This window comes from Crotalus tigris, unplaced genomic scaffold, assembly GCF_016545835.1.
Source record: "Crotalus tigris isolate CLP2741 ecotype Arizona unplaced genomic scaffold, ASM1654583v1 scf7180000024345.2110221, whole genome shotgun sequence".
Lineage (NCBI taxonomy): Eukaryota > Metazoa > Chordata > Lepidosauria > Squamata > Viperidae > Crotalus > Crotalus tigris.
The window spans coordinates 520897-542102 of NW_024100514.1; the positions used below are offsets into that span (position 1 = coordinate 520897).

Consider the following 21206-nt stretch of genomic DNA (forward strand, 5'->3'; position numbering starts at 1 on the left):
GTGCCAAATATATTTTGGAAAACCTACTTTCAAATACATAGATAGAAGAAGCTCTTTTAGATTGTCAGGATTATGAATGAGATGAGCATTTGGAGAGTGGAAAGCCGAGAATTATCTGGTATCAAAACTACCTGAGCTAGTTGCAAATCTATCCGAAATATCAAAATTAAAATGTGCAAATACATTATCCATTAACCCAAAGAGTATTCAAGCAGGTTAAACTTTTCAAAAAGATCACACCTATTAATAAATCTTACTCTGTTCCAATTGAATGCATATATTTACAACAAAAATAATATATAATGGAAACCTGCTAGAATGTGTTCAATTTTAGCCTATATTTACAATTTTGAACAGGAATATCATCACCCAGTCAATATACTACCTCTGCCCTGATCCTTGTACAGCTTAACGTGACTATACTATTTTGTGATCATTGCAAACCTATTTTTATTTGGTACCAAAGAAGATACAGGTAGTCCTTGACTTATGACCATAGTGGAGCTATGATCCTAAAACATTGTGATTGTAAGTCAAGGCATCATTTGACCGGACTTGATTTTACAATCATTTTTACAATGGTGGTAAAGCATGTCACAGCAGTCATTATCGTTAAGTAAATCGTGTGGTTATTAAGCAAATGTCAGGCCCTAGTTCTAGATATAGGAAGATCCAGTTGGGTTCATGGTTCAGGTGCAAGAAGTTAGGAACCAGGATAGAATTCAAAAGAACTACAAGTTTACTTCATGCTACCTATAAACAAGAATCTGAACTACTAATGGTCAAGGCAAAATGGTGCCAGATAGGAGTCAACAGACTTCGGGGGGGGGGGGTTGGACATAGGTCTCTTACAAGGACATAGTGACTCCAAGCTGATTCATGTGTTTGACTCCAGCCTTCAGGCTCAGCTTGGTCATCTCCTATATCATGTCAGGCACATCCATGCGTGAAGATTTATTTCTGTAGGCTGTGTGCAAGAATCTTCTCAACTGACAATCAACACCTTCTCCCCCAGTTCAGTTCTTTATTTGCTTACACCTTCTTTATTTTATTTTATTTTATTTTATATTATTATTTTATTATTTTTTTCTTGTTGTTGTGCCATATCCATTATCGGACGTTGGCGATCATGTTGGTGATTCTGTTTTTATCAGCAGCCGCACAAAAAAGTAAACCAGTCCTTTAGATTTTGAAGCCACGATGTTCTTCTTCTGCCTGGGCCTCGTTTGCCTTCAGTCTTTCCCTGGAGGATTAAATGGAGTATGCCATATTTTTCTGGGTGTCGCATCACATGTCCGAAATATTCTAACTTTCGTTTTTTAATTGTTTTGATGATTTCCCTTGGCTTTCCCAGGCAGGTTATCACCTCCTCATTTCTGATCTTGTCAACCCAGCTTATACATAACAGCCACCTGTAAATCCACATTTCAAATGCTTCTAGTCTCTTCAGGTGGCCTTCTGTCAGAGACCAACTCTCATAGAGCAAGATAGAAAAAATACAACATCTGACAAGCCTGATTTTCAATCTTAGGCTTATGTCCTGACTGCAGAAGACCTTTTTCCTTTTGAAGAATGCTGTTCGAGTTTTCTCTATCCTTGTCATTACTTTAGTGGTCATGTCCCAGCTTTCATGTAAATTAGTTTTTATTTTGTTTTGTTTTATTATTTTATTTTATGTATATGTCTGCCAAACTCACAAATACAATTTAGAGATAATGTTAAATGGGGCTAGGAAAAATGCTTCAATAATGATTTAAGAATAAGAATTGGGATTAATATAGTTGTTTTGCTAAAATCTCCAGTCTGCTTCTCCAAGCAACCAGCTTCCAGCTGTAATGATTATAAATACAGGGGGAAAAAACACAAAGTGAACATTGTTCCTGACATAGATAGAAATAAGTTTGTGAAGTTTCATTCTTACTAGTACAGGTAGTCCTTGACTTACAACAGTTCATTTAGTGATCATTCAAAGTTACAACGGCACTGAAAAAAATGACTTATGACTGTTTTTCACACTTATGACCATTGCAGCATCCCCATAGTCATGTGATTAAAATTCAGCCGCTTGGCATTTGACTCATATTTGTGACAGTTGCAGTGTGTCCCAGGTCATGTGATCACTTTTTGTGACTTTCTGACAAGAAAATTCAATGGAGAAACCAGATTCACTGAACAACCATGTTACTAACTAAACAACTTAGTTAACAAATGTGACAAGAAAGATCGTAAAATGGGGTAATATTCATGTAAGAGATGTCTCACTTAGCGTCAGAAATGTTGGGCTCAATTGTGGTCGTACGTCAAGGACTTATAACAACAAGTGGTTATTTTTTTTCAAAGGTAGACTTCAATGTTAATTAGGCTGTTCACTCAGTCTTCTTGTTCTCAATAGGATCCTAAATGCTTCAAATCAGAGAAGACTGGGAGAGGCCTATTAAAAGAAGGTTGGAGAGAAACTCAAGACCCCATTATGTGCTCCTACAAACTTGTATCTGTGAAATTTGAAGTGTGGGGACTTCAAACTCGAGTTGAGCAGTTTGTCCATAAGGTGAGTAAAGGACAGTGTCCGCAGATTGTTCCCCCCCCATCTATCCTGTATAGCTTTTACGTGGAGAAAATTGCAGCAAGTTGTAGGATCAGCTGTGAACATTATGCAGAAAGTTGATGTGACTATATTTACAAATGTTTACAATTACCTACTATGACTTTTAGTCACTTTCCACTTACTTTGGCATCAGACTACCTTATGTTTCCTTATGATCCTGTGATGTAGGCCTCATATCAGCCCATGCAGTGGTGGGATTCAGCCAGTTCGCACCACTTCGGCTGAATCGGTAGCTAATTTTTTGTTGCCCAGGCCAAGAATGGACTTCTGGAAGTGGCATCCATAAAGAGAACCGGTTGTTCACATATTTGAATCCGACCACTGAGCCCATGATTTAAACAATCCTGTCTGTCCTTTGTGTACCACAAATAAACCAAATAGTTTTTCCTGTTTAATCCACTATAGGGCTATGCCATCTATACTTTGTTCTGAGTTCTCACAGTTCCGAGGGGAATGCATTCACGTGATTAGTTTTGCTCCATCATTGATTAATTCCTAAGGGAAGTATCAGGATTTTAGGAGAGAGACAGGAAATTCATGCCAATTATCCTCAAAATAGTTGCTATACCACAATAAGGATAATATAGTTGGTTAGCCAGCTAGGAAACAGGAAGATCCAGGCTAAATATTGCTATCTTGCTAAGTTATTATATAGCTACAGAAAGGTCTGAGGTTTTCTGGTGAGGAAAGTCTCTCTCATTATATTTACTCAGGGTTCTAATGTGTAAAACACCACCAAAACTGAAACAGAGTTTGACATGACATCAGGATTGCAGTAAGTTGATTCAAGGATTAAACACAACCACAAGGGATATCTACTAAAGCAGGGCTAAAAGTGGTACAATCTGTGAAAAGGTTGAAAAGCCTTGTACTAAAGGTTAACAACGCAAAAAGAAAAAAAAAAGCAGGAAATAACGTGTACATTTATTTCAAAATATAGTATTTTTTTAATTATAATGTGAGTTATTTCCATGAAAATCTCCATGCAATTACAGTGATGTTACAAATCTCTGCCCAGCTGAGATGCACCATGATAATTTATATATGAAAATCCATTTAGAAATCCACTGAGTTTTCATGGAGTGGTGTATAGGAGAAAGAAAGAGAGGAAGAAGAATTAAGGATGGCAGAATTAAAAGCAATAACCAGAAGGCAAGGAATGATTGACTCAGAAAAAGAAACAATGGAACTTTGAAACAGTGCCAACAAAAAGAAGTTAGGGCAGGAGCTGAAGGGGAAAACTTAAGACTGAGGTGAATTATGTCCTTCTGAAAGCTCATAACAAGAGAAGCAATTATCTGGTACGACTTAGTTTTCCAGAATTCAGAATTGCATGTCATTGTGAAGATTCCGAATCAAAATTATCAAGATTTCTTTTAGGAAGAAAAGAGAAAACAGATACTTTTAAAATGTCAGGGCAAATCGTGACTCCTGTCCTGGAGATCACCTGCAGCCTTTGCTGCTCCATGTCATCTTCTCCATGAATTTACCTACTCCATTTTTAAGGCTGCCAAGTTGGTGGGTACCACCAACCCTTCGAGTAAAGAATCACCAAGTTAAACTCTCCTCATTTGAGTCATCATCCTGTAATTAGAGAAAAATAATAAATTATCTCTGTCCACCTTCTCTGTGCAAACACTCATTTTCATTGAATGCTATTTCCTTTTACGTATTTCTTTAAAAAAAAATAAGTTGTACAGTTGAAGTATTTATCTTCAAGAAAGTTGTGCCAGTTCGTTGGCTCTAATCCCATCGGATTAGCTTTATCCTATTGACAGAATACATAGTTTATTTGAAAAAGCTTTCTTAGAGGCCCTATCATTATTTCAATTTATGAAGCCTAGTTTTCTTCCAAAATTGCATGATTATACTTTCCCAGGTAGCTTCTGAAGACAAGCACCATGGCTGCTGACCCACTGCAGCACTGTTTTTCAGTCTATTTTGACAGAGACCTGCATATGAAATGAAACTAACCAACATTTCTCTTCCCTTTGATGCCTTTGATGGTCATGAAAGAGAGAGATAAATCCTTAGCTATGCTGTTTACTTGCTAATGTAATCTGTTTGTAATTTATGTCGGCAAGTTCTGCACATTGTTGGCTTATCTTAGATTGAAGGTCTGAAACAGACAAAGAAGAAGAAAACGGAAAAGGAAATTCTGCAGAATATAAGAGGATATGGATGTTATTTTCAGGAAATGCCGGACTATTTCTGATGATTATTTGCATTTAACTGATTATACATGGAGTCCAGATAAATCTACTCTGATGATAAACAGCTGTTCCAGGTTTCAGAAATAGCGAAATTCACTTTCTATGAATTATGCCCCAATTCTTGACTGCATTTTGGAAGTGAGGTTGCCTGGAATCCAAATACCCCATTTTAATACCCCCCCCCCCAGGATTTAGAAGCAAAACTAAATATATTAGGGGCCATGATGATTTATTTTAAACAGTAATATTTAACACTAAGTAAAACATTGTACCCCATCTACAAAAAGATCGTATCTTAGTATATAAGTACAAGTAGTTCTCTACTTATAACCACAACTGAGCCCAAAATTTCCATTGCTAAGCAAGACAGTTGTTAAGTGAATTTAGCCCCATTTTGTGACCTTTCTTGCCACAGTTCTTAAGTGAATCACTGGAGCTTTTAAGTCAGTAATACAGTTGTTAAATGCATCTGGCTTCCCCATTGACGTTGATTGTCAGAAGGTCACAAAAAGTGATCACATGACCCCAGGACACTGCAACTGTCATAAATATATGCCAGTTGCCAAGCGTCTGAATTTTGGTCACGTGACTATAGAGAGGCTGCAACAGTCATAAGTGTGAAAAGCAGTCATACGTTACTTTTTTCAGTGCCGTTGTAACTTCAAACTGTCACTAAACAAATGGTTGTAAATTGAGAACTACTTGTATACTGTTTTATGACCTTGGGATACAGTAGAAGAGAATGCAATGCATGCTGTTGGTTTATGAGCCATCCCTCAAAAGTTGCCTGCTGACAACTTTTGCCTAGTTCTCTTCTACTTGATCGTGTAAGTCAGGAACATATTTTTCCCTCCAGCTACTCAAAGACAATGTGGACTTCTTACTGCACAAACCTTGTTCACTTTACTACTTGCTATTGTCAAGAATTATCATTCACCACTATGTGAAAGATGGGAAAGTAAGCTAATGTAAGTCTGTTAAGGGGTGTTTAGTTCTAGCCACAAAGTCACTCACCAACTTCACCATAAGAGGATGGGGGAATTGTCCAGGGCTTGCAGAAAAGAGAGTGAGAGGTCAGGAAAATCAAGGGGATCCTCACCAAACAAGGTGAGATCAGCTTTCAATTCCTATGGATCCCCATCTCTTTTTGACATCTTCCTAACTTCTCATGGTGGGAAACAGTTGAATGGCAGAGATATAATGTCACTTTTTTTTCAAAGACAGTTGAGTAGGGCTCTTTGAAAGTGCCAATTTTACAGAATTTCTCAAAACCTAAACAACACAAAAGTGCTGCTCTCTAATGACTTCAGCTTGTTATCACCTTGTCCTCTGTGCCTCTTGAAAATAAAAAAGAAAACAATTGAAAAAGTGTGATCTAGGCTTCAAAAGAGCTTGTCACTTGGTTTTAGTTGTGAGACTTACAACTAGAGGCTGCCTACAATCTTCAGGAACTTGGAAAATGTTTTCATGTTATTGACCTTATTCAGGCAGAGCTGCTGTTGCTGTTGTTGTTCCTTCCCAGGATAGTACCCTACAGCAAAGATAAAATATTTGTCAGAAGATTTAAGTGTGTGTGTGGGGGGGGGAAACCAAAGGAGAGCACAAAGACCAAACTTATCCACCTGACTTGCTCACTGTGGGCAACTGCTGGGAACCTAGAGTCACATGTCTGCGAAGGAGAAATTAAAAGTGGGATTCCCAGAAGCAGAAACAGAATTGTGCAATGAACTCTGGGGTAAAACCACATTGGGACACCCAGGCAAGACTCTGTACACTAAAAAGGAGCCCCCTGCTCCAATGTAAGTATATTGAATAACATTATTCTACTCTCCAGCCCTGAATTTCATGGTTTTGTTTCATTAGAAATTTGGCAACAGTTCCCGATGGCCTCTGAAGACAATCCCTTAAGGCTTTCAGAGACTTTAAGTGATCCTGATACTTCATGTTTTTTACCTCTACCACATACTATTGTTTCGACCTCTACCACAAACTATTGTTTCTGGCCCTTGTTCTCTCAGCCTTTCAATCTTTCTTAATTTTCCTAGGTGGTCAAAGACATATTGCTAATTGGTCACCGACAAGCATTTGCGTGGGTGGATGAATGGTATGGTAAGTCATGCTTTTTAAAAGAGAACTATTTAGAAGCACAAAACTTTGTAAGACATGTACTGCGTGACCTGCTTATTTTTATTCTAGTTGTTTTTATTAAAATAGTTAACACAAAAGGAGAGCATGTTCTATCCTTCAGACAAAACGCTAGGAGAATTTTAGAATGTTTATACTTACTTGCAGGATATGTTTGCAGCTCTGGATACAATCCTGCTGCAGTATTGGTTTCATAATTTTATCAAATGTGTACTTTAGTATCTGTAACTCTTAAGTAGCAAGTTTAATTCGAATTAAATTCAAAATCTATCTGGTTCAAATCTAACGTACCTGTTTTAAAGACTAGTACCAAATCGCAAATTGTGATATTAAAAACAGAGTTTGAATTTCAGCACCAGCACCATGATGTAATGTCTAAGATGTTGTACAGTACTAGGATTAGTTTCAAGTCTATCCCCAATCATGGAAACTCAACACATAGCTGAGTTTCAGCCAATCAGTCTCTCAACTAATCTATCTAAGGCTAGGAAATTTTTGTGGGGATAAAATGAAGGGAGATAATAACATGGATGGCCTTGAGTGCTTACAACTAATCTATCTTAAGGCTAGGAAATTTTTGTGGGGATAAAATGAAGGGAGATAATAACATGGATGGCCTTGAGTGCTTAGAGTAAAGGTGAAATAGAAATAATTAACTGTGTTGGGGATATCCTTGCCAAGCAACAATTCTGCAGAAGTTTCCACTTCTTCAAAATTGAGACAAGCAAATATTCAAGTTTATGACTTTCTTCCAAGCTCCAAACCATAATTCTGTATTGTGTCTGCCCTGGTTCATAATGTTCACTTTTGTGCTGAATAAGGGCACTCATAGATTGAAGATTGTGAAATGGGTTGAAAAAAACTCATTCAGTAGATCCAATTTAAACCTACTGATTTGTTGCAGTGGATGATAAATATAGGTATATGTTGGTATAAATGCAATAACCAATAAATAAATAAGCTTTAAACATATTGTGCAGAGGTATCAACTATATATAATTACTAAATTGTAAACTTCAGTATAACTAATATTATTTTATATTAGATAAGCTTATTTTTCCTGTAATAAAGTAAAAAAGTTATTCACTGTAAAAAATATTTGAAATCAACCAGTCAAATCCCTATTTGTGTAACCTAGAAAACATGGAATAGGGAAAGGAGTGAAATGAGTCTGGACATCAGGAAAGTTGGCCTTTTGTTCCATTAAATGCAATGTGATCGATAGTACTAAGGCTTATTCAGATTTATAATTGAACTTCCCAGCTGGCCTTTATTATCCAGACCTGAACCACTTTCCAAAGATTAAAATTTCATTTACCTAAAAGGATAAGAAATCTTTAAAAGGAAATATCACTGAAATTTGATTTCTCTCATGAGACTAGGTGTCCACTCTTTTATCATTTTATATAAATGTCTTGTGGCAAAAGTCAAAATGTTCTTTTGTTTTATCTTTTAAGAAAAGTCGCAGTCTCTCCATTTCTTATAACTGAGCTTCCTGTGATGATCAAACTATTAAGCAGGATTGAACAATCAGACGGTGCTAATAACTTTTTGGCAGGCCCCAAATAATTACTGTAAATACATGAGAATCATGAGCGCTGCAGTGGGCATGAAGCCTTCCAGTGCACTTACACTTCCTGACAACTCTTTATTTGGATTGTTAATTGTTGAATAACAGTAGATTAATGTATAGAATTAGGATGTTTTACCACTTTGACCAATCTTCAACATTTCCTCTGCGCAGAAAGTATATGTTTCTTAGGGGTATCAAATGAATTCCCTGGACTAATATAGAACTGCTCAGGATCTCATTTATTTTAAAATGCATATTTGGTTGATGCAAGAGCTTCATCTTCTAATTGCAGACTAATCCTCAATCCTAAACTTGTGTACAAATATTGCCATGATTTTAGTGTGACCTACTATCCTGTAGACATGTGTAAGATTCTTGACTAATACACAGTTAGCTTTGCTGTAAGACAGCCTTCTTGCATTAATTTGAAAGTTGCTAATGAAGAGCTTGAACACTGCTTGGCACAAATGCTTCTGATCATGCTGGTCCCATTGCTTATAAGCTTCTTTGATCAGTGCTTTTTAATGCTCCTTAATTTTAAGTGAAGGGGAGAAAAAAGCAAAATGCGATGATAATATGTGAATATATAAATATTAATGGAACGTATTATGAGAGTGGAATTACTAGTGTGTGCTAAGACAGAAAAGTGCTAAAAGAATATAATGTAATGGTGTCTACTGCAATATAAGAGCACTCTTTCCTTCAGAGAAGAGAACAAAATTCAGTGTGCACATGTTCCTGTAGATGTTTTTAACATTGCCCACATATTCGTGTTATCACTATTGTGGGAGAACTGGATTGTGTGTAGAGTAATTTTACCAGATAGCCTTACGATAAAAAAAAATGAAGAGACACTGATGGTAGCTTGACTTTCAAAGCATTTAAAATTTTCAATTAATCTATTATTCACAAGTGCTCTACTATTAATCTTCAGGGTTCAATATCCTCTACAGCAGTGGTTCTTAACCTGGGCAATATTGCCCCCCAGGGGGCGATTTCATTTTTCAGGGGGGCGATGGAACGAAAAGGGGCGACACGGGGGCGAAGGAACGAAAAGGGGGCGATGGAGCGAGAAGTTTTGGGGACACTTTTGAGACTTTTTCGTACAGTGAATTGCTGTATATCTGTCGTACAAAAACATCAGATTGCTCGCTATTAGTGGATTGAATTGTGTTTTCAAATGTTCCTCCAGCTAGCTTCAGTACAGAACGCCGTACATTTTGTAAACACGCATCGCTTATCTTCATGCGTATTGTGCAGCAGCCTCTACCCATACAGTGGCACGCCATTGGCCAGAATATGGGAGATATGGGGGAAAGACTGGAAATAAATTATTTGAATCGATATGTCCTGACGACAATTTTAAAGAAAACAAAAAAGGGTTTGCATAAATTGAAGAAATATTTCCTATGTTGTGATTGAGAGGTTATGTTGGGGGAGGGGGGGCGATGACAACTTCCTCATTGGCTCAAGGGGATAATTCGTTCAAAAAGGTTAAGAACCACTGCTCTACAGTCTAAGCCAGGTAGAGTTAAAATAATGTAATATATTGATAGGGAGCATAATGTTATTTAAAGTAGTGCTCTATAATTGTGTTGCAAAGTTCCTGACAAGGTAAGTAGAGTTTTGAGCTGTTCTTTAATCCTTCCTCTTTCTTCCACCAGGAAATCTTCTAAATTTATTTTAGAAGATGTCTGCCTTTGGCAAAGCCTGCACCCTGCACTTTTCTTGCCTAGCCCATTTCACAGAAATAACCAATTTCCCCAATCCCTACACTGTGTTTCCTTTTAACTGATCCTTCTTATAACTTACCTTCCTTGGCTGGTTTATCTAGCTGTTCGCCTACTGATACCAGAATTGGCTTCCTGCTTTGTGGCTTTTGCTAGGAAGGACTTTTTTTCCCGCCTAGATTATTCCTTTGATTAAAAATTGAGTTTGAATTAATGGAAGGTCCCATCGTCTTGAACTTTTTTCAGATATGACTTTGGATGATGTTCGAGGTTATGAGAAAAATATGCATGAAAAAACGAACATTAAAGTGTGCAATCAACATTCATCTCCTGTGGATGAAATAGAGAGCCATGCCAAAGGAAGTGTATGTAGTGCCTTTAAAAATATTGCCCACCATCTCCTAATGCAAACGAGGAACAAAACATGCTGAGCTTTAGGAGATTGCTATGGGAGTAGCCCTGGTCACTGCAACTGTTTGCCTCTCCTATGGCATTTTCCCCATCAAGTTCTGGAAGGATCAACACAAGGTTGAAAAAGGTTTTGCAAGCTTATATATTTTGGTGGGTTGACTCCAAGTAGAAGCCTGAGATGTACAAGCATTTCCATTTGCAGTCTTCTCTTAAAAGTTGAATTGTTCTTATTTTCTAAGCCAGCTGGACAGAGGCACTGATGCCTCGTTTCTCTGTGACACCTTCAAAACATTTCTCTTTTGTCAAAAGAGTTTCTCGTTAACATTTTAACAATGGGATTAAAAAAAAAATTAAGGGGCTTTAAGGTGTATGTGTTTGAAATAAAACAAGAAAACAGTGGTTCACTTGAACATTCTGCTACGCTGAAAAAAAAAGACATGACAAAGTGAATGGCATTTGAGTTGCTAATTACATCTATCCTTGAATTAAGAATAAAAAATAAACCCAAGGGATGATGCACTGCATGTCCGTACACATCTTTAGCTGCAGTGAGATATCTCCAAGGAAAATTAAATTGTCAGGTTAAATTTAACCGAATGTACCATGTGGCAATTTTGTTTCTGTTCTCTCTGCCTATTGATGGGAGGTCTGTATCATACCTGGAACAATCCTTTCTCTTACTGGCTGAGATCTATTAGATCAGAGATCTATATCCCAATGCTACAGTTTTCTTCAGAAATAGATAATATCCTGGTTCAGATTGCTGAGCCAGGATTTCTTTAAACTGTAGTTTATTTAACAAGGTATAATGGTCCAGTTTGTTTGCATATAATGCTAAGATATAACGGATGGGTTCATTCTTCATACCCTGTTGAAAATAAGTAATAATACATAATGTTTTGTTATATATAAATCAGGCTGCTATTTTATGCAAGTCAGCTTCTTTCTCATTTCATTTAAATTATTGCATTTCACTCAAGCAGCAGTAATCAAATAGGAAAAGGAAAGGAAAGGAAATGGAGGTGGCACCTTTTATTTCCAAAGAATAAAGCATTAATTTGGGAAAAATAAACTCTTCTTGAGTTAAGCTCAGCTCCGGATAACTTCATAGAGAAGATTCTTGGCAATGGTAGCATTTTGCCACTGCCTTCTTCAGAATTTTTTTAAAATCATCCATTCTAGTTTCCTGTTTTTTCTTATATTCCCCGATCCACAAATTAACCAGGTTTAATTCTGTTTAGTTTTTGGAAATCTAATATGTTTAACTAAATGATACCACCTAACTCAGGGATAGGCAGCCTTGGCTCTTTTATGACTCGTGGACTTCAACTCCCAGAATTCCTGAGTTAGCACGAGTCATAAAAGAGCCAAGGTTGCCTATCCCTGACCTAGCTGGACACTGGAATAAACAAAGAATAAATCTTTTAATGGCAATGGGAATTCTTGAAAAAAAAAACCCAAATTTTTGTAGTAAACAAGAATGTACCTTTTACGTTCTCTTTTTACATGTAGGTAGTCCTCAACTTACAGCCACAATTGAGCCCAAAATTTCAGTTGTAAAGTGAGATATTTGTTAAGTGAGTTTTGTCACATTTTACAACCTTTCTTGCCACAATTATTAAGTGAATCAGTGCAGTTGATAAGTTAGTAAGCCAGTTGTTAAGTGAATCTGGCTTCCCCATTGACTTTGCTTGTCAGAAGGTTGCAAAAAGTGATCACGTGACTTTGGGACATAGCAATGGTTATAAGTATGAACCAATTGCCAAGCGTCTGAATTTTGATCACATGATCATGGGGGATGCTACGAAGGTTGTAACTGTGAAAAATGGTCACGAAATGTGTTGTAAGTTGAGGACTATCTGTATTAAGATCTCACTTTGTCAAAATAACTTGATCCTAAATTAGGCTGTTATCAAAACTGGAAACAGATGGAAAGGATATCTCCTCCCCAAAAGAGAATCCCTCCTATCCCTTAACCTAGAGTGGGTGGGAGGAACAGGGACAAGAAATCTCAGTGTTCATTTTGGCAAAAAATGTTCAATAAAAGGGGGTATTGGAAGTCTTTCATAATTATTTCCACAGTTTTGATGCAATAAATCTGTATGTCTGAACCTTGTTTTCCTGTTATAAATAAATAAATACAGATAGTTTTATCTTGTCAGCGAAGATTAAATACAGGTAGTCCACAACTTACAACAATTCATTTAGTGATAGTTCAAAGTTACAAATGACTTATGACCCCTTTTCACACTTTTGATCACATATGATCAACCAGCTTGGCAACTGGTTCATATTTATGACGTTTGCAGTGTCTTGGGATCATATGATCAGCTTCTGCAACTTTCTGACAAGCCAAGTCGGTGGGGAAAACAGATTCACTTAACAACCATGTTGCTAACTTAACAACTGCATTGATTCACCTAACTGTGGCAAGAAAGGTCGTAAAATGGGGGCAACACACACTTAACCAACGTCTCACCTAGCAAAAGAAATTTTGGGCTCAATTATGGTCACAAGTCAAGAAATACCTGTAAATATCAAGAAATCAAGAAATAATAAAGCTAGTCTTGTGGTAGGTTTCCATTTCCATGCTTCTCTCTTGCCTTTGTCATGACTTCAGCCATTAATCCGAGTTACTGAGGAGCCACATAATATTGATATCAGTACCAACTGCTCTTGTTAAAGTGTTTTGCACTATTTATCTCCCAGAAGTGATGAGAGGTAATTTAAAACTTTACTAATTAGATTTTCCCTGAGTATATGGTTTCAAAAAGCTCTTAACAACCATTTGTTTGGTATTTGTATTTGAACTTCTCTTAGTTACCTTCCTTAGGAATCCATGCTCAATGCAGGGAAGTTGAAACTCAAAGGAAGCTGGAATTTCTTGTGATTAAGAAACTCTTCCCCGATATTCAAAACATTAATCTCGCTAGAAGTGCAGAAAACTCATATGGCCCTTTGCTGAACCCATCTTGGATTTTGAACTGATAGAAGGAAATAACCACAGAGATATTTATACTCTATGAAATTTGTAATGTTGTGTTTGAAGGAAACACACATTGCAACGAAGTATAACTCTGCCCTCTGGTGGAATTATTCAATATTGTAATATTTTATATATCTGAATAAAAATCCCAAGATACTTCAGTTAGGTAAAGAATCTGATTTGGCTACATTGAGCTTTTGTTGTAGCCATAACTAGGCAATGCAGTTATTTCAGGTGTATTACTATATATAACAACTGAATTCTAACAATTCATGACTGTTAGAAAAAAAAGGCACCATATATTTTACAACCAATTTTAACTTGCAGCAGGCAGTGTTCATTTGTTGCCATCATTGCGTTCCTTCTCATGTTAGGAATGAAATGTGTGTTGGCTTTTTTCAATTGTATACTTTAGAGTGACTTGAATTTTTAACAATATTTTTGTTGAGTTTTAAAATACTGGAGTTTCATTTATAATCTCAACTATTTTAGTGCAATATTGATACCTTTTTTCTATAGGCATAGGTTACTCAGACCCTGATAAACAGCAAAAAAAAAAACAGATAAAAATGTATAGGTAGTCCTCAACTTACAACCATTCATTTAATGATCATTCAAAATTACAACAGCACTGAAAAAAGTACTTTTGAACATTTTTCACACTTAACAATCATTGCAGCATCCCCATGGTCACGGGATCAAAATACGGGTGCAGGGATTCGCTTAACTGTGGCAAAAGGATTGTAAAATGTGGCATAACTCATTTAACAACTGCCTTGCTTAACAACAAAAAATTGGGGTTCAGTTGTGGTCGTAAGTCAAGAACTGCCGTAATTCTGGAAATAAACCAATGTTGCTATCTTACGCTTTTCGCTCAACCTGAAAAAACAGTTTTGTTTTGCAGTCCCAGAGTCCTCCTTTCAGTGGCCAACAACTCTTAACAGTGAGAGGAATGTTCAATTGGGGCTCCTGAGATTTCAGCAGCACTTCTGAACTAGTGGCCGTAGCTCCTCTTAAGTAAACATGCACACTGATGGGCGTGACTCCTTAAAGACAAACCATCTGAATAAAGCTTTGCGCTGGTGCCATCTGATGCCCAGTTGTCCTAACCAATTCTTCCTTTCCTTCTCCTTAAAGACATGACTATGGATGAAGTCCGAGAATTTGAAAGAGCAACTCAGGAAGCCACCAACAAGAAAATTGGAATCTTCCCTCCTGTGATATCCATCTCGAATATCTCCCTTCCCTCTTCGATCCGCAGTGGTCCTTCTAGTGCTCCGTCTACACCTCTGTCTACAGACGCACCAGAATTCCTAGCGGTTCCGAAAGATCGTCAGCGGAAAAAGTCTGCCCCAGAAACTCTCACGCTGCCAGATCCAGATAAAAACACTCTCTAAACCCAGCATGGTTTTTTTTCCCTTATGACAAGCTATGACTGACAGAATATCATTTGCAAAGTTCACGGTAGTTGTTCAATTTAAACAAATATTATTGATCTGGAATCATGCATTTCCCATTCCCACCCACCCACCCCGTTCCCTTAGTCTTCCCCTGAAACTAGTTAGCTAAATGCATGCAAGGTCATAGTTCATGTGCTCTGATTCCCAAACTAAAGCTCTAAGCCATATGACAAATGTTGCTATCAACCCAGAATGAAATAGCTGGTTAAAAAAACAAAAAAAACAAGCAAAAGCAGTCTCTTGTAGTGATGGCTGCAAACAGAAGATGTAGAATTGCAGTGTTGATGACTGGAGAGGTTTACAGGGATTTCATGAAGCTGGTGAGGACATCCCGAGAGAATGAGGTTCTCTTTAGCTACAGGTTCAGACAATATTTCTCATTTCAAGCCATTATATCTCCATTTCTGAAATCCTTTTTTATTCTCAGGCCGAATGCACCTTAAAGTAAACCTTGGAACTGCTGATTCACTGATCAACACTTGAATACCAATAGATTCAGCTTTCTTTTTATAGAATACAACTCAGGATTTGGGTGTAGCTAATGCACACTCTTCAAAAATTAAAGAAACAACGTGCTCTAGTTTTGTCTTAAATTATAATCATTTTGAGACCCTGGAACTATTTGTATCTTGCACAAAAATTTGTAACTCCTTTTTATTCTGTGCTGTTGTGAAACTTTTCTGTGTTGATTTTGGAGAATGGGGATCTATTGCAGGAAGAAAAATGGAAACACCAACAAATAAAATAGGTTCCAAAGCCCAAATGGGACAAATATATCCCAAGAAACAACGCTAGTATTAATTCATAATTCAATTCAGGTCTTCTGAGTTCCTATGAAATTAATGAAAGTCCAGATTGAAAACCCCATTAAAAAGAAGAAAAAGTCAGCCTGTTTTTTGCAACATTGTGAGTAGTCATTCCATGACTTGAAGTTTTGCTGAGGGTGTTCGTGCTGGCCTGTTAAAACAAAAGCAACAGATTGTAGCACAAATATGTTAGGCTTACTGTTCAGTTTCTTTCTCTCATTTTAAAAATCCTGTATGTACGTGTGTGTCAGTGTGTCTCTGTGTGTGTATACACGCACACATACATTCACACATATATACATCCATACACACAGGGTTTGTAGAATGAAATACATATACACACACACAAGATATTTAGAACCTTGCAGGTTTTTCTTTTTTAATTTTATTCATGGCTCAGCCTTACAATGTATTCACTATATATATATTCAGTGTGTGTGTGTGTGTGTGTGTGTGTGTGTGTGTGTGTGTGTGTGTGTGTGTTTGAAGATGCGAGTCTCTGGTATATTCATATTCAAAAACTAAAACACAGATCACCGAGACTAAGGAATTTATTTAAAAACTTAGCTTTCGTCAGCAGCTCAACCCTAATACATTGTAAGGCTGAGCCATTAATAAAATTAAGAAAGAAAAATCCTGGGAGATTCAACAATTTCTTTTAAAAAGATGCGTCTACCAGTAAGTCTACTATATCATGCTCAAGAGAGTGAGACTCAATGCATTGTCCAACAAGAGGTAGTTTTATTCAACTGTGCTCATTATTATTGCTTCCTTTGAATACAGGTAGTTCTTGACTTCCAACCGGTTGCTTAGTGATTGCTCAGTTAGGACAGCCCACCTCTGGGAACTTGCAACCTGGCTCCAAAGTTCCAACAGGTACTACTGCAATCATATGATTGCATTTCAACCACTCAGCAACCAGCCCACATTTATGGGTGTTTGCAAATCCCACATTCTGTGACCACCTTTTATGACATTTTTGCCAAAAACTGGCATTTACTTCTGGTTTTGGGCAAAACCTGCCCATTGGAAACAATTGGTTTGCTTAACAACCACTGCAGAAAAGGTCATAAAATCAGGTTGGTCAGGTGGATGACCGTTGTACGACTCACAATTTATGACCATAATGGGCAGCTCCATTACAGTTGTAAGTCAAAAACTACCTGTGCAGGCACTTGAATTGAAAATGGAAAGGAAAACAATCTTGCACTGCTACAGTTGACAACTCATTAAGAAGCCTCTGTCTAGTGCTTGTTTAAGAGCAAAAAAGTTATGTGGGAATCTTCTAAATCTTCTGACAGAAACAAAACAACTTGCCAGCTTCCTGAGCTCCTTCAATGGTATTCTTTTCCAACAATGAAAATAGAATTGTTTTTCTTTTGGCTTCTGGTACCTCAGAAAGCGGTATTAGTTGCACCCAGCCATGTACTTTGGAGAGACAAAATATTGGCCTGCTAATTGCATCACCCTTCTGTCTCAGGAATCAAAGATACTTCCCCATATACAATTTAGAACACTTGGCATCTGTTCCTTTCTTTACAATTCATTCAGAATTGTAAATTAAGTAAATTTAGTAAATTAAGTCAGTAGTTAACCACATCTAAATTAGAATCATTTGTGAAAGTGTCATAAACATATAGCGATAGTACAAGGGGAATATAAAAATATATATCCAGATCTCAGGCGGGATAAAGATAACTTTGAATAATAAAAAATTTCTAGTAAGCACGGCAGCATGAATTTTCATATGAAAAAGTGTAGCAGACTTAAATCTCCAATTAACTCTCAAGTGACTTCTTACTTAAATTGTACATACCAAGGGAACTGTTGTTTAGGTTTTAGTCATAGAAAGGTAGAGTGGGAGAACAGAATGCGCTATGTGCATTTGAAAACTCAAAATTTGTAGTAGCTCTAATTCTGTATTTAATCCCCCCATCATTTAGCTTCATGCCTTTTCCCAGTTATTACTCAAGATATCTTTTTCTGTCTTGCTCAGCATTCTGAAGTTCTGTGTGACATTTGTTAATACATGTTTTCATTATTAGTATTATTATTACATTTCTGTACATAAATATATCCTGAGTTTGTGGCTTTAAGTTAGCAGAAAATTATGATAATTTCTGTGATTTTAAGCCAAACGTTGCTCTCTCTGTATCTGCTGTTAGAATCTTGCAAAAATCAATAAGCCAAGACATCAAATCATTGTGTTGATTTATTTTAACTGTTTCACTTCTTCCTCAATACTTTGGCTTGGGAATAAGATCAGGTGTTTTATGCTTGTTAAAAGGCTGCATAGTACAAAAATGAAAGGTAATAGCATGCTACGGAAAAATAATGGACTTTTCTATACTTTCTGCTCTTAATGCTGCAGCAAGAATTATTTGTTCAACTTGATGTGCTATTAAAATTGGGTGCTTAATGAATAGACAAAATTTGATTCTTCTGCATGTCTAAATGATGGCTGACACAATCCATGTGTCAATCTGCCTACTCTTTGCTTTTCCTATATTTCCAGGAATTAGCAAAAAACAAATGGATGTTTCTTCAGCATATACACTCTTAGACACCTATGCTCTTCACAAATTCTTTTATGCTCTTTTCTCATATTCTGTTTTCCTTCCATGAGTTATAAAATTATCCCATTTACTTTTCTTTCTTGATTTTTGTCCTCTGTTTTAAAAAAAACCGTATTTCTGACACAAAAAGAACAACTAAATTAAATCTCTAGAATATTTTTGGTTGCTCTAATGTGTCTTTTCCATGGGGAAAAAGGTTTGGCTAAGTTGTATTGTTGACTTGTCTGATTTTTTGTACAGAATATGCTGTATATTTTTAGCAGTATGTTTTTTGTGAGGATCAGACCTGTGGATGTTTTATCTATTAGTTTTGTGGAACAAAGTGGCACTTTCAATAAAGTCTGGTGCAGCAAAACAAACAGAAGCCTGACTAGGCTTTTGTACTCTAGTCCTGGTTTCCCTTTTTTCAATGAGAACATTTGATCATTATTAAGAAGAGAAAGGAGGAATGTGTTCTGAAATGAATATACTGCTGGCTTTAAATTAAACTTTCCTATCAAAAAAGGGACTCCTAAAATTATCTGTTTCAAAACCCATCTTTGACCTCCTAAGCAAAAGAATTAAAAAAAATTAAGTTTATTCATGAGAGACTCAAGAAGGTTGCTCAAACTTTATCGTTGAAAACTCTGGTGTATTTTCATCAGTTATGCTTTCCATGTACGTGAATCTTTAAAAATCCATGTACATGGGTTAGAAATCTTCATGGGGTTATATTTGCTAAGAAAGTTTGCAACAAAAATGGCTAAATTGCCATAAAATCATTTTGAGCCTAGCTGTTTTTCACATATCAGTGGACATACCGCAATTGATGTAAGTTTAGATCAATTATTTCATATTGAATGAATTGAAAAAGCCTCATCAATTTTCAGGTAGAGACTTCACAAGGTGGTTGTTGTGGGGAAAATAGGAGAAGGAATGAGTTATTAGGTATGTTTGCCACCTTGAATTATTCATAAAAATAATAAAGGTGGGATAATAAATAAATCAAATTACTGTTAAAGGGCCCAACTGGAATGATCTCATCTAGAATAGAAATGCTCTAGGCAATTTTTCTTACTGCAGGTTTCTGTTTCATTGGCAATGTTTCAGGTTTTTTTAACAAATCTTTTTAAAACTTGGTTGATAGAAATGAAAATTGCTGTTTTTATTTGAACCATAATAAGAGAGAAGTGTGTCTTTAATCACATATGGGGCTGGATTCTAAGGCACCACTCTGTGAGCAGAAAAGGTCAAAACATGCTTAGCTGAGGGCCTCTAGTCAAGCAACATTCCTCTCATGCAACTACTTTGGGTTGGGATTTGCTGCACTGGAACTTTAGAACATGGCTGTTGTTTAAAAGACATGCAATGTAGGCACTTCACGGTAGTTAAATCATAAGACTGGGGAGGGTTCATGAACTTGTCAGTAGGAACTCTTTAATCACTATCATTCAATCTTCTGTTTTCATAAAGGCTTGAAGCTAAACTAATCGTGGGGAAGGGTCTTCTTGTTTGGACAGCATCGTCTTGGAATTGTCCATGTTTTTTTTTAATGTTCCCTCTAGAAATAGGTTTTTTGTTTCATTTCTGTGACAATCTTTGTGACTTTGAGTGCTGTGTATAATAGTGGGGTTTTTCTGTTGTTGTTTTTTTGTTTGTTTGTTTTTGGTGGTAAGGTTAGTGTAATGAAGGAAGGACCAAATGCTCCAAGTTACACAATACAAGACATGACTAGAAGAATCTGAGTCTCATGGTTTCCATACATACATAATTGTTGCTTTTTCAGTTATTTATTATTGTTTGTAAAACTGCCTTTTCTTACATTCTGTTGTAAATAAACTACAAGCAATCTTCTTTCCAAGACTGCCTTGCTTCATTTCTAAATTCATGTAATGACAAAATGCCCATCTTGCCATATTTAAAGCTTTACCTCTTCAGCTCTAATCCATGGGATCAAAATATCTAGGATAATACCAAATGAACCCAACCTTAGAACATTCTCTGGTGGGAGAAGGGTGAGTCTTTGAATGATGGATAAGAAGATAGTAGAGTTTCCGGTGGAAGACATAGGTGACTTTTGTTGCCAAACCAATGAATTGTTTTTGAATACCTCAAAAACCAACAAATGCACAAGTTTTCATCAAGGGTTTACTGGAATGAGTGCCATATCAATTATAAATAAATAGCTTCATCAAATGTATGCCAAAATGAATTTGGATCAGTTCAGGTCAGTTTTTAAGGTACAACAAGATGCTTTTTGTTTGTGTAAACAAAAATTTCATGGTAATAGAAATGTTGCAGTAGGCCTAGAGCAGTGGTGGCGAATCTATGGCCCAGGTGCCAGAGGTGGCACTTGGAGCCCTCTCTGTGGGCACACGTGCCATTGCCCCAGCCTTGCCTCCCCCGTGACCCCCTCCTCTCCAGCAGCCCCCCTGAAGGAGAGTCGCCCCTGAAGGTGGCCCACACGGAGCAGCGCAGCCAAGGACATGGCAGCCAGGCAGCGTAGACAAGACTCTGCCCTCACACCCCATCATGTACAGTTGATGCTGCAGGGCGCGGGCAGAGGGCGTGACCGCCATGGTGCTGCTAGGCTGTCTGGGCAATCTGTGGCAGGCCCTGGAGGCGGTGAGTGGCCCTGCAGGCAGGCGGGGCAGGGGATGGGGAGTGGAGTGGGGGCAGGGGGTGGAGTGGGGGTGGGGCGGGGCCAGTTTTTGGGCACTTG

The 21206-nt window shown here is 37.2% G+C and overlaps 1 protein-coding gene across 2 annotated transcripts in view; it reads left to right on the top strand.

Moving 5' to 3' along the window:
* Positions 1-20345, top strand: part of PITPNC1 (phosphatidylinositol transfer protein cytoplasmic 1) — a 201596-nt gene extending 181251 nt beyond the window's left edge. The window contains exons 7-10 of one of the 2 annotated variants that reach the window (XM_039326786.1): positions 2393-2548; positions 6864-6927; positions 10513-10631; positions 14801-14936. In XM_039326786.1, the coding sequence (XP_039182720.1) occupies positions 2393-2548; positions 6864-6927; positions 10513-10631; positions 14801-14806 (345 nt within the window). In that variant the 3' untranslated portion in view covers positions 14807-14936. Of the gene's footprint in view, positions 1-2392; positions 2549-6863; positions 6928-10512; positions 10632-14800 lie in introns of both variants that reach the window. The other variant, XM_039326785.1, reaches the window with a different exon arrangement.
* The last annotated feature ends 861 nt before the right edge of the window (positions 20346-21206 follow it).